This window comes from Alosa alosa, chromosome 17, assembly GCF_017589495.1.
Source record: "Alosa alosa isolate M-15738 ecotype Scorff River chromosome 17, AALO_Geno_1.1, whole genome shotgun sequence".
Lineage (NCBI taxonomy): Eukaryota > Metazoa > Chordata > Actinopteri > Clupeiformes > Clupeidae > Alosa > Alosa alosa.
This window is the reverse complement of record NC_063205.1, coordinates 8,634,739-8,651,648: the sequence shown is the minus strand read 5'-3', so window position 1 is coordinate 8,651,648 and position 16,910 is coordinate 8,634,739. Positions and strand designations below refer to the sequence as shown.

General features: G+C 47.7%; 1 protein-coding gene across 1 annotated transcript in view; it reads left to right on the top strand.

The window, feature by feature from the left end:
• chchd3a (coiled-coil-helix-coiled-coil-helix domain containing 3a) overlaps nucleotides 1-16,910 on the top strand; it is a 60,774-nt gene that overhangs the window by 35,997 nt on the left and 7,867 nt on the right. Inside the window, exons 5-7 of the mRNA XM_048268792.1 lie at nucleotides 1,179-1,193; nucleotides 2,166-2,249; nucleotides 7,628-7,698. Coding sequence (XP_048124749.1) covers nucleotides 1,179-1,193; nucleotides 2,166-2,249; nucleotides 7,628-7,698 — 170 coding nt within the window. The remainder of the gene's footprint in view (nucleotides 1-1,178; nucleotides 1,194-2,165; nucleotides 2,250-7,627; nucleotides 7,699-16,910) is intronic.

Genomic DNA, 16,910 nt, shown 5'->3' with positions numbered 1-16,910 from the left:
GGTGCCCGGCAGGTTGCAGCTTACTGGTGGCTACCTCCCTGCTTTGACTTTTGTCCACAGTGTGGTGTGGAGAGATTGATGTTGCAGCCGAGCAGCACATACAGTAATCTGCAGGTGCACGTGGATGTGGACATGGCTCTTAGCATGGCAGTCTGACTGGATACTGGTGCACAACGTGTTGGCTTGGTACAGTTTTATTCATTTTTGAGACTAGATTTGTGTGTGTGTGTATTGGAGTAAACACCCTAGTGGTGTGTGTGTGTGTGTGTGTGTGTGTGTGTGTGTGTGTGTGTGTGTGTGTGTGTGTGTGTGTGTGTGTGTGTGTGTGTGCGCGCGCGTGTGTGCGCTGTGTTGTAAATACAATTTCTGTGCTTATGTTTCTTTTATCATTCGGTGTGTGTGTGTGTGCGCGCTGTGTTTTAAATGCATTTTCTGTGCTTATGTTTGTTTTATCTTTCAGTTTGTGTGTGTGTATGTGTTCTTAAATCAGTACATATGCTCCCCTGACAGATGTTTGTGTCTCACATCTGGGCCCGTCTCGGCTCTCAAAGCTCTCTGACCTTGAATCTCTCTCCCCGCGTGCCGTGCCGTCGTTCCTCAGCAGTGTAGCCAGCATCATGGCCGCCGCTTTACCTCATCGCCATTCAGCCAGTAGCTCTTCACACACACACACACACACCACGCTCACCCTCGGTGTGTCAAATATCCAAACACAGATGGATATCACTCAGAACTATGATTGAATTGAAATTAGATTTTTTTACACAAATATGTTATTTCCCCTCCTTTGCTCTACCCCCTTCTTTTCGTGTGTGTGCGTGTGTGTGCGTGTGATTAAAGAGAGACGTGCAGCGCCCACTTCATTCACCCCCGCACCGTTGTCACGGCAGCCTGGTGGAACACTCTGCATGTGTAATCAACACGGTGCCGCCGCTTGCTACTGCTCACCGCTTTACTTTCTCAACTTCTCTTTGTGTGTGTGTGTGTGTGTGTGTGTGTGTGTGTGTGTGTGCGTCTGCGTCTGCTGAAACTATTGAAAGTTACTGGGCTCTCTTCAACAAGCTCATCTCCACAGTCTCTGAATACGAAGCTTAGTTTATACAGTACCAGTTGATTAAAAAAAGTCCCCTTCTTTTATTTTTTTTATATCTTTCTCTCTTTGTGCACGTGCGCATCAGGAGATGGAGCGTAAGGTAAGGAATGAACTCTCCCCTTCACAGCATGCTTGCATGCCCCACTGTTTCCATTTTTGTTATTCCTGTTTATTTCTCATCCAGTGTAGCATTTTAGAGTTTTTTTTATTTTATTTTTTTTACTTTTTTCACATCTTTTTGTCTTCTGTTACCGTACCATAACAGAGCAGATCATTTCAAGGCTGCGTAGCAGTCGGGCGCAAGGTTTCAGTCTTCTGACTGTGAATCGAGGCATTGAAACTGCCTCTCTCTCCTTTCACCAGTCTCTCTACAGTGAATGCATTGGACTGTAGCTAAAAGTCACTTATCGAAGGTCAATTTAAAAGGAAGGGCACAGGTGATAGGGGCGATCCATAAATAAGGAGAGAGGCTCTCTTTTGTACCTTTCCCTGATGTTATCCTCCCCTACACACACACACACACACACACGCACGCACGCACGCACACACACACACACACACAGCTTTCACGCCAGCCAAGAGATAGCTGTGAGCGAAGAGATAGCTGTGACAACACTGATATAACGCTGCTGTGAACGCTTGCCCTTGGAGCACTCTGAGATCATGCGTGGCAGACACTACAGTCACTTCCCATCGCTTACCGCTTAAACAGATCAGCAAACAGCTACCTCAGACATGTCTTGCTATCAGGCATCACAGCCGTTAGTTGCTTACTGTCCCCTCTGAAGGCCTCTCCCTAGCGCCTCCTTAGAGCCTAATGAAAGGCAAACCTTTAAGGGCCGGCGTTATCATTCCCATCCAATCCAATTAACTTCATTCCACCATCACCGCCACCAAAAGCACATTGACACCAGGGACAATAGAGCAGCAATGTGTTTGTCAGAAGTCAAAGTCAAGAGTCTGCCCCCCCCCTCCCCCCCCACACACACACACACCCTTTTCTGGTCAAGTTGAGGCCTGTGGGGGTTAGAAGCCTGACGCAGTCTCTCCCTGTCTGAATTTCTTCCCTCAGGCCAAGCAGCTGGAGGAGAGGGACAAAGAGCTGAGGAAGCAGGACGCCTTCTACAGGGAGCAGGTGGCCAAGCTGGAGGAGAGAGTAAGTCAGAGCGGCCAGCTCCCACACACACACACACCATGTCTGATGTCTGGCACCCGTCTGCAGGCCAGTCCATGGAGGGGTCTTTCTTAGTCTTTACCAGAGCTTCTGAGATCCACAGATTCAAACCAGTCTTGGCTTTGGGGTCATCTCTGTCCAGAAACAAGTGGTCATTCTTTGTGATCCTCTTAAATAGGACAGTGATTTGCATTACAATATGCAATATTGGATATCATTTTTTAGCCTATTAAAGGAGCCTAAGAATACTTTGTAAGCAGTTTGGGGGGGAAACTGATGGCATCTTAATGTGCTGCAAGTCCCCTTGAAGTTCACCTTGCTGGTACACATATGCTAATGTTGAATTGATCTAGCGTCCTGGCTCACGCCCGGCTCTAAGCATGCAACCTCCAGCGGGGCAGCACGCTGGTGTTCTTGGCCTCGGGCGAGACAGGGCGGGAGGGCCGGGAGGACGGGGACGTGTCTCGTGTCCTCTCAGCCCCCGCTGCGGCCGCGGGGGCTTCGCTAAGGGCCTGAGACGGGACGAGTGTCCCCACCCCCTCTCCTTTCATGTGCACCCTGTTTGTGTTTTCTGTCCTCTAACTGACACTCCTAGTGTCATTCCCGCTTATAGAGCGAGAGGGTAGCAGAGAGGGGTGGAGAAGGGGAGGTGGAGGGTTGACAGGAGGGGGTTTGGGGTGGTGGTGGTGGTGGTGGTGGTGGGGGGGGGCTGAAGGGGGTGTTTGTCTCTCCTCCACCCATTTGTCCTGGATTTGACACCCCCACACTGGGGGAATGCGACGGCAGTGCTCTCCAGAGAGGGAGAGCGTGGGTAAAAATAGCCGATCTCTGCGGATGGCCCAAGCGCTGGGGAGCCAAGGTGGGCAGATTGGGGGCAGATGTGCCACCGCTGCCAGTGTTCCCGCTGCCGGGAGAGACAGACAGAAGCTGTTCACACTCCCCATGCATTTCCTTTTAAAACCATTCGCTTCTGTTTCTGCTGCTCTAATGGCTGTAGCTGTGAGGCAAACTGTAGAAAGGATTGATGGTGTAGTTCGGAGGTCTCAGACGAATGTCTGCTTCGTCCAACAACAGCGAAAGCTGGAATAAAAAGGCTTTTCAGTAAAGCTTTCATCTTCCCATCCATCACTGTATATAAAACGGCCAACACTGGCTACTTGTATATGAATCATAATGCTATCTTTCATAACTTCATAAAGTAGCAATTATACTCCAGCCATTTACTGTTCCACAACACTCTTATGGCTGCAGTATATATAGAGAATCGAGATTTCAGTATTTTTTTTACACCTGGTGACAGCAGTGCAAACAGACTTGTAGATGGCATGTACATTTCTTAAGTATAAGCTTCAACTAAGGGAGATGGTCATGTTGTATATAATAAAAAGGCAATGATATACTGAGGTATATCCTGATGTGAGTGGATAAAACACCGTATATATATATATATGTATATGTATATGCATATATATATGTATATATTATATATATATATATATATATATATATATATTATATATATATATATATATATATATATATATATATATATATATATATATATATATATATATATATATATATATATATATATATATATATGTGTGTGTGAAGGCACACACATACACATACTGAGGGGGCGTCTCCATTAGGACAGTCTCAAGTCAGCGTCCACACTCCCTGGCATAACCACTATTGATCGGGCTGGCCGTCATCAATCAGCCTATGGATCCCTGCTCAATATCCAAAGGCCTCGTCAACAAATCCCCTTCACACCTCAGGAGAGCGTCCCAGGATGAAGAAAAGAAGAAAACAAAGAAAGGGAGGAATTTTCAATGCGGCGAACATGACGGCGTTTCAGCCGCATGGATTTATGGATCTCGATCCATATGATAAATATGATAAATGTGGCCAGTCCAAAAACGCGTGCTTGCACTTAGCAGCGGAGAATCTGCCAACAAATGAAGATTGGTGGGCCTGAGGAGCCAATGAGAACGCTCGTTTAGCTGAAGACGCTCGCATCCTCCTACATATATTCATCCCAAAGTCCCGTTTTCAATCAAGCACCTCGATCCCTTTTGTTTTAAATGCATGGCTCAATATTGGCGACATAAGCTCTAGGCAGGTTGGGTTGAAGGTTTTGGGAAGGGGGTTTGGATGGGGAGGGGGCAGGGGGGGTTTGGATGGGGGGGGGGGTTCTCAAATCTCTCAGGAAGATGAAGAGCTGGGGACAGGGACTGAGGAAGAGGGGGAGCGTGAGAGCAGATATCGACGGAGTACCTTATCTTGTTTTTCCAAGGGATGGAACCAGGCAACAGTGGTTTGTTATGCCGAATCGATCCTTAGCGAATCGGTCTGTTGTGCAGCTGTCTGCGGCGCGAATCGTTTCTGAGAGGGAGAGAAACAGAGAGTTTGGGGGTAAGAGTGTCGGAGAGCTGATTGTGTTTGTCTAATGATGGTCCCCCTTCTTGTGGTTTTCGTTCTTTGCCTTTTTCAACCACAACAAAAAAACCCCCTGTCTGTCCCCCTTTTTTACCCCCCTTTTATCCCCTCTCTCCAGGCAGTAGCTTGTCAAGGCATGAGGGAGAGAGAGAGAGAGTGAGGGAGAATAAAAGTCTGTTATATATTACACGTCTCTTTCAATCGGACTGGCTCGTTTATCAGGGGCCTCGTCCTGACAGGCCATCACCAGCCACAGACAGCAGCCAGAACCTGCCGTGCACTCGTTGGTTGACCAAACCAAATTACCCTGACACCAGGAATATATATATAATATATATGGACTGCTGAAATACATATCATTTAAAGTTTATACAGTTTTTTATACCTACATTTTTATGACTCTTCACAAAAACTTTATGTAATGTAAAATATTCCGCTACTGTTATTTCATATTTCCACTTCTGTGTGGATAAAGAAATGGGTTATCCCTTTTGATTGACACCGTTAGGCCTGCACATATAAGCGCAACACTTCTAAGCCTGGATTTATACGGAATGATCTCACTGGACCAAGCCAACCACCAGAGTACTCCCATATGCCCTGGCTGAACCCTTTCTGTGGTAATTGTTTAGTAATGTGCTCCGGTTATGACTCTTGATTTTTCCTCTGTTGTTTCTCTTTGTGTTTTGGCCCTCTTTCAACTCTCTTCTTAGCTCAGTCAAATAATATCCCACAATGCACCTCTCCCCTTTGAAGCATCATTACCTTAAAGCACTGGGCCTTTGCTATCCTTACAGTTTGAGCAATGTACATGCATTATTCTCCTGGGAATGGTCATTCAGCACTGGATGTTCTTTTAGATATAACCCACACGGTGACACTGACCATTATCTATTTGGGCTCCCCGCTGACCTTATTGGCAGTAGCACATATCCTGCTTAATTTTCTGCAGAGCTCATTAGAGTGGTGAAGGTTTTACATAACGCTTTGCTAAGCTCTGACGGATGATGATGGTGGTGGCAGAGGAGCAGAGTTGATTTGCGAGCACGGAACCCTGCGCTAGTCTCCCGTTAGCCGCGACTCCGAGTCCTAATGGCCAGCGTACAGCAGGGATCCCTCTCTTCCTCGCCATCCCCCTCACTACCCCTGTTCCGTGCGAGATAACAGACCGAGACGGTTAGCACATCCCTGCTCGGTGTGCTCTTTAGAGAGAGAAAAAAGTGAATGTTTAGAAATCTGGAGGCATTTCTAACGAGGGGAGCGGCGGCCGGTTTCATTAAGCCGCCCGTCTCCTTTCTGTATGACGGGATTAGCATTAGCGCTAATTATTTCATTAGTCATGACACCCACCTTCTACAAGCTGAAGATTAGGGAGGAGGTCTCTTGCACACAGCAGCCCCTAAAAAGAAATAAGATGAAAAGAAAAGCAGCTAAAAGTAAGAAAGTGCTCCTCCAAGGAGAAATCATTAAAGTTGCTAAAAGTAACTTGAGAGAGAGGTGCTTTTCTGCATCACAACTAAGGCCATAAGTTACATGTTTGTTTTTCATAGAAGTCACAATGAGCTACTTTCTTTGAAGACATGTAATTGATATAATAGTCAGAGTTGTCCCTGTAGACATTAAACTGAATGCTGGTCCACTTTATATTTTCACTGTTGTGTGTGTGTGTGTGTGTGTGTGTGTGTGTGTGTGTGTGTGTGTGTGTCTGTCTGTTATCCTCTTGTCTTTTTCCCTGTGATGAGGCCGCTCCCTGTGCAATCAGAGCAGCACCTGGCCCTCAGTGCACAGCCCGCGACGCCAGGCCTGATTACCTCTGATTGGTTCATAGTTCTTTGCCATGTAGCCTGTTATTATCCTGGTCTGGCCTGCCAACAACAACCCCATCACTCATCATGCTGTTGGCCAGGGCACATCCGGTCAGCACTCCCCTTAATCGCGTAGGCCGAGTATAGACACATCTCTCCTGTTAGTCCAGCTCCGCCCTGTCCACTTCTTTAGTGAGCTTGTGTGTGTCTTTGCTCTTCCAAGTACAAAAGACAGATGGACTGCAGCCTCTAGTCTGACCCCATGTTTTAAATGGGAGTGACCAGTCTCTTGACTCATTGGCTCTGCGTGACGAGCTTGTGCGGTGCTCATACCCATCATGTTTAAGAGGTGACCCTTTAACACCAACTAGACTCCAAGTGCATGTAGTACTCGTATTCATAGCTTATCGCAGCTCGTTTTCTTATACTGTCTGCACGTTGGGAGCTGGGCCTAGTTTAGTGCAGGGCTATAAAAGGTGCTCAAAGTCAAGTCCCTCACACACTGGCACACGCTGCAGGACAATCCCTCTGAGGTTCACACCAGCAGGACATCAGAATCAGGGTGGTGAACCCCTGACCCCATCCATATACTACTTCCACCCACGCACCATATAATCAATACACACACACACACACACACACACACACACACACACACACACACACACACACACACACACACACACACACACACACACGTACAATCACAAATTTGGACATGTCCGCATCAATAAATCCAACTCCACTACATCACATTGATGTGCCTTCAATATCGCTAGTCGTAAAGTTTTAGTGGGATTTCCAAACTGGGGGCCATGTTGGTGGGGTTGGCGGTGATTGCTGCAGCAGGCCTGGCCTGTAAGAATGCGGCTCATTTCATGGAGGAGAGGCCACAAGTTGAAGCTGGAAAAGGGAGAGGCCAAAAGTTAGGGAAAAAAATGGGAATAAGTTTGGCTTTCGTATCTTCACTTTTGAAGTGTGAATAGATTACAGTCTGAGACCGCCAAGACTGTTTGTCATCTCTCTTTTTTTCCCCCCCTTCCACTCTCTCTCCTCCAATATCTCACACCCTCGTTTTTTTTCTAACACTCTCATTCTATCTCTCTGTTGCAGAGTGCTGAGTTCTACAAGGTCACCACGGAGAACTACCACAAGGCTGCCGACGAGGTGAACGCCAAGTTCAAGTGAGTTGACGGAGTGTGGCGCGTCCCCAGCAGCCTCCTCCACGCCACCTCGGCTCGGCTCTGCTCTGATCCAAATCTCTTCTGACTTTTACTGCTCTATTTGGAGGGGACCGGGGGACGGCTGGTGGGAGGGGTGGGCTGTGTTTGTACCGACTGTCTCTGTGTGTGTGTGTGTGTGTGTGTGTGTGTGTGTGAGAACAGCATGTGTGTTCAGTTATTGCATATTGTGCATGCATGTCATTTGTTGTGTATGTGTGTGTTCACTTATTGCATTTTGTGTGAGCATGTCATTTGTTGTGTGTGTGTGTGTGTGATGGCGGGCCTGCAGAGGCTCCTGTAAGACTGCTGCATCAGCAGAGGAACACAAAGCGGGCCTGTAATCGCCTGCAGTCATGCTGTTCCCCACCAAGCCCTGATAAGAGACACTCTGACTGCTGAGTGGAGATCTGCAGTCACCTCTCTCTCTCTCCCTCTCCCTCTCTCTCCCTCCCTGCGTATCTCTCTCTTTCGCTATCTTTCTCAGTTTCTCTTTATCCCTCTCTCTCTTCCTTTCCCTGTCCCTCTCTTCTCCAGTAATGCAAAGCAGAAGTCTAGCTTGTCACAAAGTAGCATGTCAGCCATGTATCTCCACACTCCGCCCCCCATCTCCACTCCTGTTCTAATGAAGAAAGAGATGACTATTCACAGAAAGGCTTCCACAGAGAGAGACGCCTGCAGAGACTTCCAGAGATCGCCGCGAGAGCACTTCCACTTCCCTCCTGAGTAGCACTGCATCATGGGAGATTTCTTTTTCATTCCTTCACCACGCCGCACACCCCCATTTCCCTCAGGGCCACACACTCATCCAGCACTGTTTCTCCTCAGCTTTTAGTTCTTGTGCCCCGTGTGATGTTATAATTATTATTACATGAGACTGTTATGTGGAGCGCCATGAGAGCCTGCCGTCATTATCGTTATCTACAATGAGTTCTGCTCACCGCTGAAATGAGGCTCCTATAGCTCCGCTGTGGGGTGTGTAGGGGCTCGCTGTGCTGGGGGTAATGGATTCAGGAGCCTTGGAGCACAGCCACTAATCTAATGAATACTCTCCCCATAGTCTGAGTCTGTTGCGGATGAAAGTTGCTGCAAGATGGAGGTTGGTGGTAGATATTAAGCCATATCCCCTTGTGTTGGCGGACACCTGTGCTGGAAATATGGCACTCCTTGTCCAAAAGACTGCAAGCAGAAGTCTGGAGTGGAGAAGTGGGGTTCCTGACTGTGAGTTGTGGGCGTTGGCACCTGTTGATGGTGTAGGGGGAAGGACACTTGGCCTGAGATCTAGTGGGAAGGACTCAAGAATGGGGTTTCAGGCCACCCCTTTAGAGGCAGGTCCACATAGCCTCGTGATTCAGGCTGGGTCACACCACTTCTGCAAGCCCTGTTTCAAAAGATGTTTCTGCAGAATCTCTGGAAAGTGCTGGTAACCGCACTCTGCGAGAAGCTTGAGAACAATCTGTTCTCCTTTTTTTCATACAGTTCCAGCTCCTCCCAGCTCATTGTTCTCGTGACAGACAGACTGACATCTTAGTGGCAGAACTCCCGACTTCTCTGAGCTTCCTCCAAGTTACAGACTGAGGCCCACTTAGTAAGCATCTGATATGGGTATCAAAAAACCTGAACTTACAAAAGCTTTTAAGGGCCCAACATTAAGACAATGACTACATTTTCACTGAAAAAAGTTGATGTACTTTAGTGTTAAAATGGTGCGACAAGGGTGCATGGCACTAGAACTGAATGTCTTCGTCTGATGGGTTGGATACTTCCTGCCCTCCGGGGTTCTTCCTGTGTTCTCAGCAGCCCTTAATGCTGTCAGAATGTCCTGGGAACAGCTCTTTGCATGTTACGCAAGCCCTCTCCACCCCTTCAATTAGAGTCCATCTCTTCCTTCATAAGTCTTAATCTGACCTATTAGGCTCCTACAGCCACGCATCAGAGTGGATGAAACAGGCTGGTCTGGGAGGTGGAGTGGGGGGTTGGGGATGGTCGGAGAGGTGCTGGGCGTGATGGTAGGGAGTCCAGTTCCAGGGACTGGTCTAGCTGCGCTAAATCACATTAGGCTGTCATTAGCCTGACTCTCTGTGCGCTAACGCAGGGATCATTGTCTCTGTAGAAATGTTCCAAATTGATTAGGGTAAACCCTATGGGGGTTACCTTTGTGATGGGGGTTGGAGGGGTTGGTGGAGGAGGACTAGGGCTTCTCACACCAAATCACATTAAGAAATGCATTAGAATGGCATTAGCCCGGACACCGCTCTCAGAGCTGCTTTGGCGAGGCCGGCCCGGCAAGTCACGTGACCCTCCAGAGGAAGGGGGAGCGCTGCCATTGGTTGATTGGATTAAGGGAGTACATTAGCAAGGGCCGTGATTGGATTACATGTCGTGGTGGTGGTGGTGGTGGGGGCTAGGGGCTAGGCGAGTTTTTATGTTTCATAATGAAATGTAGCCAGGGTCAGGTGTTGGCGCAAGAGACAAGGAGTCAAAAGAAAGACGACTGGCCTCTTGGAGCATTATTAGGTTCTGTGTGTCTGTGTTGGAGTGATCGAACATGGTGAACACAGCGAGACATGGAGAGAGTGTGAATGGGAAGGCCCGATGGACTGAAGGGCATGTTTTGGTGCTAGAGTGATGTGTATTGGACAGCACTCTGGATACTGCTGCAGTAGTTTAACACCGAGAGAGGGGAGATAAGATGCTATCAGGGCCTCAGCTGGGTAATAAGAGCTGTTTTGTCTGCAAGTCTTTTGATTTCTTGAAAGTTGAAACTGCCCCGGAGATAAATATGGTCGTCTGAATCTGCATAATTGATAGAATTAATCTGGGTTTGATATGATAATGCCGTCTGTGAAGTTGAGATCGGGCTGACTCCGTCTCCCTCTCTCCTTGTACATCTCCATTTCCTCCGCAGTCCAAATATTTGATTGAATAATCCAACCTCGTTGGCAGCCTCGCCTTCCAGTCTCCTCACACAGTGGCGAGCCAGCCGCCAGTTTTGTTTGTAGTGGTCGTTCCTCTTTGTTTGTGAGCGTGTGTAGCAATGCATATGCATAAGTGTGTGTTTGTGTTAGCCTTGGGACGAGTAGGGGGGCTGTCTTGTGTGTTTTGGTGTGTTTGGTTGTTGGAATGTTTGTGATTCCATCATTCAAATCGGATGAGACATGTTTGAGTGAGTGGTGAGTGGTTGTGTGTGTGAGTGTTTGGTGCATGTGGGTGTGATATTGAATAGGGGGAAGGAAGGTGTGTGTGTTGTGTGTGTTGTGTGCGCTCGTGTGAAAGAGTGCCTGCGTGGGTGTTGTGTACATGGCAGGGCAGCTGTTGTTCCTCTCCGCTCGCCGCCGTGTCAAGAAAAAAAAAAAAATTCCCAGCAGGCTTTGTTGCGTGATGGAGCTCTCCCAAGCGTAACGCTGCATCAGTGTGACCCCATTACATCCCTACACACACTGAGAGTCTCCAGATCCTGCCCCCCCTCTCCTCCACCCCCCTCTCTCTCTCTCTCTCCTCCACCCCTCTCTCTCTCTCCTCCATCCATCTCTACCCACACACAGGCGCGGGCACCTGCTAATCTACGCTCGAGTCTGAAAGACATCCCGTCAGCACGGGAGCACACAGGTGCATACCAATCGAGGTGTTCACACAGGCATATTGTCTTGTATTGATATTCTGGCACAGTTGCTCACAGACATACACATATACACACACACACACTCACTTTCACACACACACACACACACACAGATAGTCCACCAATGCTCTGTAGTCCAAACCTCAAGGCAATGTTATTTATCGGGAGGAGAGCTGATGGTCTGACTCAAGCGATGGCCTTCCTTGTTTTTGCGGTGCACACTGTGGACGGTGGAGATGCTTTGAAGTGCAGACCGTTAATTAAATTATGTGTTCCGCGCGACGTTCATCACTCTCCCTCGCGGTCATCACCTACAGCTTTGATCTTGTTCTGCTGTCTGGTGACACAGGAACTGCTCTGAGTGGCCCTGACTGTGGCAACATGGAAAGTGTGTGGCCCATGTCTTTGCATTCTGTTCAAGCTCTTAGTTGATTTATCATGATGAGCATGGTAGTTAATGTGTAATGGCACGGTACACACACAATATGCATGGACTTGAGGATGGAGGTACTTGGGATTTCTTTGGCATACCCCCTCTTAATACACACACACACACACACACACACACACACACACACACACACACACACACACAGACACACACACACACACACAGACATGGCTGAGGGGGTTTGAAAGGCCATGTCAGATGTGAGATTAAGGCGTTGTGAGTGAAACAAGGGCTCTGCTGCTCTCTTAAGTCACCTGTCAGGACTAACCTTTACTCAAATCTCCCCTTAAGCACCTCACCTCTCCCCTCCCACCCCCCTGCACATATGTCATGGCCCCCAGGGCTCCGGGACTCGGTGTCAGACAGAGCTGTACGGACAGAGGGAGGGAGGGAGAGAGAGAGAAAGAGAGAAGGAGAGAGAGAGAGAAAGAAGTAAGGCGAGATGAACGACAAGTCCTCATCCAGAAAGGATCCGCATGGCCGTTCTCAGCCCGTGCCTTTGGACGGCTCTGATCCTTGTCAACACGTCTCTCTCCTGACAGTGGCATTTGTCACGAAATCACCGACTGGAGGGGCGAGCGCCGAGGAAGAGGGATGCAATTGGAGAGAATAAGGAAATGAGAGAGAGAGAGAGAGACAGGGAGAGGGAGAGAGAGAGGGAGATCTGGCTTCTCCCTAGTGTCCCCTTTGTTCATCCTTTCTTTTTTTTATTTTTTATTTTTTTCCAAAATGATCTCTCTCTCTCTCCGCCTACTCTGTCCATTTTGTGACACCACGTCTTCCTCTCTATGATGCAGTAACTCATTCCAGGTCCCGATCCCTCCACGCCGTCGAGGTCAGAGGTCGCCTCTCACCACGCCACATGTCGTCCTCTCCACTCCGCAAAGACAGGCCATCTCCCCATCATGAATATTCACAAGGCCGCACCGAGGAGATTGTAATTTGATTTGCTGGGATTGGAAATGAACCAGACTCTGCATATTGATGACCATTAAACAGCATAGGATTTTTGAAGGGGGCTGGTCTTTTTATGTTTTCTCCTCGCTGCTGGAAGAACACCCTGCCCAGTAGGAAGCTTGTTTTTAATAAACCACCGTGGCGTTCTGCCTTTATTACGGAGCAGCTTGACACACTCTAATAAATGGATGAAAGTAAAGAACAGAGAAGCTGTGTTGCTGTTGCAAACTTTTAAATGCCAGTGGAAGAACAAATGTTTATTGTACATTTCCAGAAGTTGTCAAGTGTGCTGCCAGCCCAAGGTTGTCGAGCACTTTTCTCAAGTTATTTATTTTTTTTCTCCCCACGCTCAACTCTTAATATCTCTCTGTAGCAAAATTCCAATCCCAGTTTAATTAAGCACTATTAGCTTGACGATTCCTGGAAAATGAAAAAGTAATAAAAGCGTACCAACTTCACATACTAATGATCCCAGCAGCTCCTCTCTCATCCAGGTTGCTAATAAGCAGGAAGTGTAGTGTTACCTGTACAATACTGGCTTGCTACTGCCATTACTTACTTCACCATTACCACACGCATCATCACTTCAGCTTGTAGCACTGTGGAGGATTCTCCATATGTCTTGGCTAATAAGGCTCCTACAACAGTAACATATATCTCTCTTGTCCTTTCTGTGGGTGAAGGGTCACTAAATTTAGGTGTGTGTGTGTGTGAGTGTGTGGGAGTAGGTCAGGCCTCAGGGTTTTGTGTGTCCTCTCGGGGGTCTGATGGATCATCTGTAAAACCCACTGAAAGTCAAAGCTGCTCATTTTTCTCTCTAAATAGATCATTTGTATTTATTTGCCGCTCTCTGTCACTTTGCCTTTCAGAGCCCAAATGAACATAAAGGATTTTTTTTTTTTTTTTTTTTTTTTTTTAAAAATACAGAACTTGAGTTCCCCAATCCAGTTACTCTGTAAGTGGTCTCAAATGATGACAAATAGACACACGCCTGTTAAAGGATAGATTTCACTTCATCTACAGCTTGGCCATGCCGTGTACAATTGCATGGATCCCAACATGCGACCCCCTAATGGCCATCTGACATTTGTCTTAATCTGTGAAACTAAGTGACACCCTGACCAGATGTGACGTATGCGTCGGTATTTTAATCGGCTAACCGCCGCGGCACCAGATGACACGAGTCCCAGACTAGCCAGCCAAACGTGTGCTGGAAAAGGCAGAACAAAAGCTGGCGTCGGGGGCCCGTCCAATTACCTTCCCTGGAACTCTCCTGGTGCACTGGTGTCGGAGGATGCCCCTATGGAGAGCAGCCACTATAGCAGGCCTTTCAACATGGTGGTAGTTGTGGTTGAAAGAGCAGATCAGAGTAGTAAAATGCTAAGCTACTACTAGAGAATTACCCCCCCTCTTTCTCTCTCTCTCTCTCTCTCTCTCTCTGGGTATCTTTTCATTTCCTTGGGCCATTATTCCCTTCTCCACACATCATACACGCCCCCCTTTTTAATGCCTTTTTTTAAAACTGTATATTTGATCTCCTGTGGACACTCTCTCTCTCTCTCTCTCTCTCTCTCTCTCTCTCTCTCTCTCTCTCTCTCTCTCTCTCTCTCTCTCTCTCTCTCTCTCACTCTTTCCCTTGTTCTGTATCTCTGACCTTCTGTCTGTGTGCTGGTGTACATGTTCATATTCTTCTTTTCCCTCTCCTCTCTCCCCCTCTCTCTCTCTCTCTCTCTCTCTCTCTCTCTCTCTCTCTCTCTCTCTCTCTCTCTCTCCCTCACTGATAAAACATCTCATCACAGTGCGGCTCGCAGGCCATTCTGTCATCTGTCTCCCCTTTTGCTCCCCGTGATTTATGAGCTGCAATGCCTTCACCCAGCAAAACCCACACCAGTCACATACACTGTGTGTGTGTTAAAGTGTGTTTGTGTGTGTGTGTGTGTGTGTGTGTATGTGTTAAAGTGTGGGTGTGTGTTAGTTAAAGTGTGTGTGTTTGTGTATAAAAGTGTGTGTGTTAAAAGTGTGTATTTCTTATGTTCCAGACATGCAAAGAGAGAATCTGTGAGCAAGACATATTTTACCAATTTTAAGTCCACAGACAAACATAACATTCAAATAAACAAGAAAGTAAGTAAATAAAGTAAATAAGAGAACACATATAATAATGAAAAAATAGGCAGCAAAATTTTTGTTGAAATTGTGCATAGACAGTCAATAAAAACTAGTGCAAAGTCAGGCCAATAAAGAGGCTTGGGTAGTTCTGTTTGACCTGAGTAATGAAAAGTGGCATAGTGGTGCAAGTTATGTTAAGAGTGGCAAGGGGTGTTGTGTTTTTCAGGACAACAACACCAAGTTGTAAAGTGTACAAGTGTTACAGAGTGTTCAAATTATTACCCAAGTGGAGTAGTGCAGTGACCCATTGTGGGTCAATGTCAGGATGTTATGTAGCTGAGGGGTGGGAGGGAGGGAGGAGAGTTCAGCATCCTTACAGCTTGGTGTATGAAGCTGTTGGTGAGTCTGGTAGTGCAGGGCGCGGAGCTTCTGTACCTCTCTTCCCAGAGGGCAGTAGATCAAAACAGATTGTGGCGGGGTGACTTGCATCACTCCAATTTTAGTGCATATTGGGTGAGGAGGTGGAGTGGTGTAAAATGTCCTTCAGGGGAGGAGTGAAGCACCAATGATCCTTCCAGCTGTGTTCCACTATCATGCAGCAGGGCTTTCCTGTTGTATTCAGTGCAGCTTCCGCCCCACACAGCGATACAGCTGGAGGATGCTCTCAATGGTGCCTCGGTAGAATGTGGTCTGTGATGGCTGGTGGAGCACTTGCTGCGCCCTGAGTTTCACTTGGGAAGTACGGCTGCTGAGCTCTCTTCGCCAGTGATGCAGTTGGAGAATAGTTGGAGAATAGAGGCTGTTCCAGCAGCGGCCTATCAGTGCGTCAGCGTGGGTAGATGGAGGCTTGGGAGGATTTGAATGGGAACAAGGAGGAGGAGTGGAGCAGGAGGGCTCCCATGTTGGGGTGACTCTCTCTCCGAGCCTTGAGACTGAGAGTTGGCATGGAGACTCCCTGGATGTGGCGCAGCTAAAGATCTTATTGACGGGTCCAGAATGCTTCCTGTTGCATCCTCTCTCCTTTCTCTCACGATATCAGTGGCCGCGGCCGAGTTTCTGTCTTTCCGTCAAGCCCACTCTCCTCTCCATTCATGTCGGCCCTTGATTGTTGAGTTGTAAGTAAACATCGCTTGACGCGGTTCGGGGGGGGGGTGGAAAGACTGCTGGCAGCTGGCGTTTGATTGACAGCAGCCCGGGTTTAAGCCGAGGGCGAATCCCTTTTCTATCGGCGTCTGCAAGGCGCTGTGAGCAATTCTCTGTGACGGGACAGCAAAGAGCCATTCTCATTTAAAGAGACAGCCCCCACACACACACACACACACACACACACACACACACACACACACACACAGCCACTCAGCCACCCCCATGGTCAGAACAAAGAGCATTAGTGAGACATTAGCGACTGGTCCTGCTGGCCCACCCGTATCAGATCACCCCTCGTTTGCACTGCCGTCTGATCAGAAAAGTCAACAGCATGGTGCCCACCAGGAAAAGATAAAATGTCTCACTTGTCCGTCTCTTCCCACTGCCCATTCTTCCTGTCGTAGGGGTCACTCCAATGACACAGGCTTTTTTTGTTTGGTCCTGTCCCAAAAGGGAACAGGCAGCCATCTTGTTTACGTACATTTTGCGCTATCAGCTTTCATGGGAACATACTTGATTGTTGAACTTGGGTTGGCTAATTTTATCAGAAACAAAGAAGTTCATGGGAAAGCTCTTCATGGGCTTGGGCATCAGAGATGCTCATGTCTTCCATGGCTAACGATGGTGTTGCATGCTATGCAACTATTTTGGTGGGCTTATTTATCTGAATGCTTCCTGTGGAAAGGATAGTTTTCACTTGAATTCAACATCGTGACCTTAAAGTGTTTTTTTCTCTCTCTCTTTATTGTGGTCGTAGTGATCGTCTTAGGAGTCCAGATGTGGCTATTATCAGATCTAGGCTGCGATGTGTGGAATCCACATTGTTTTGATCTCCAGCAGAAATGAGAGCAGAAACGATTTCACCACACTAATGCACATAACCTTTGTTCC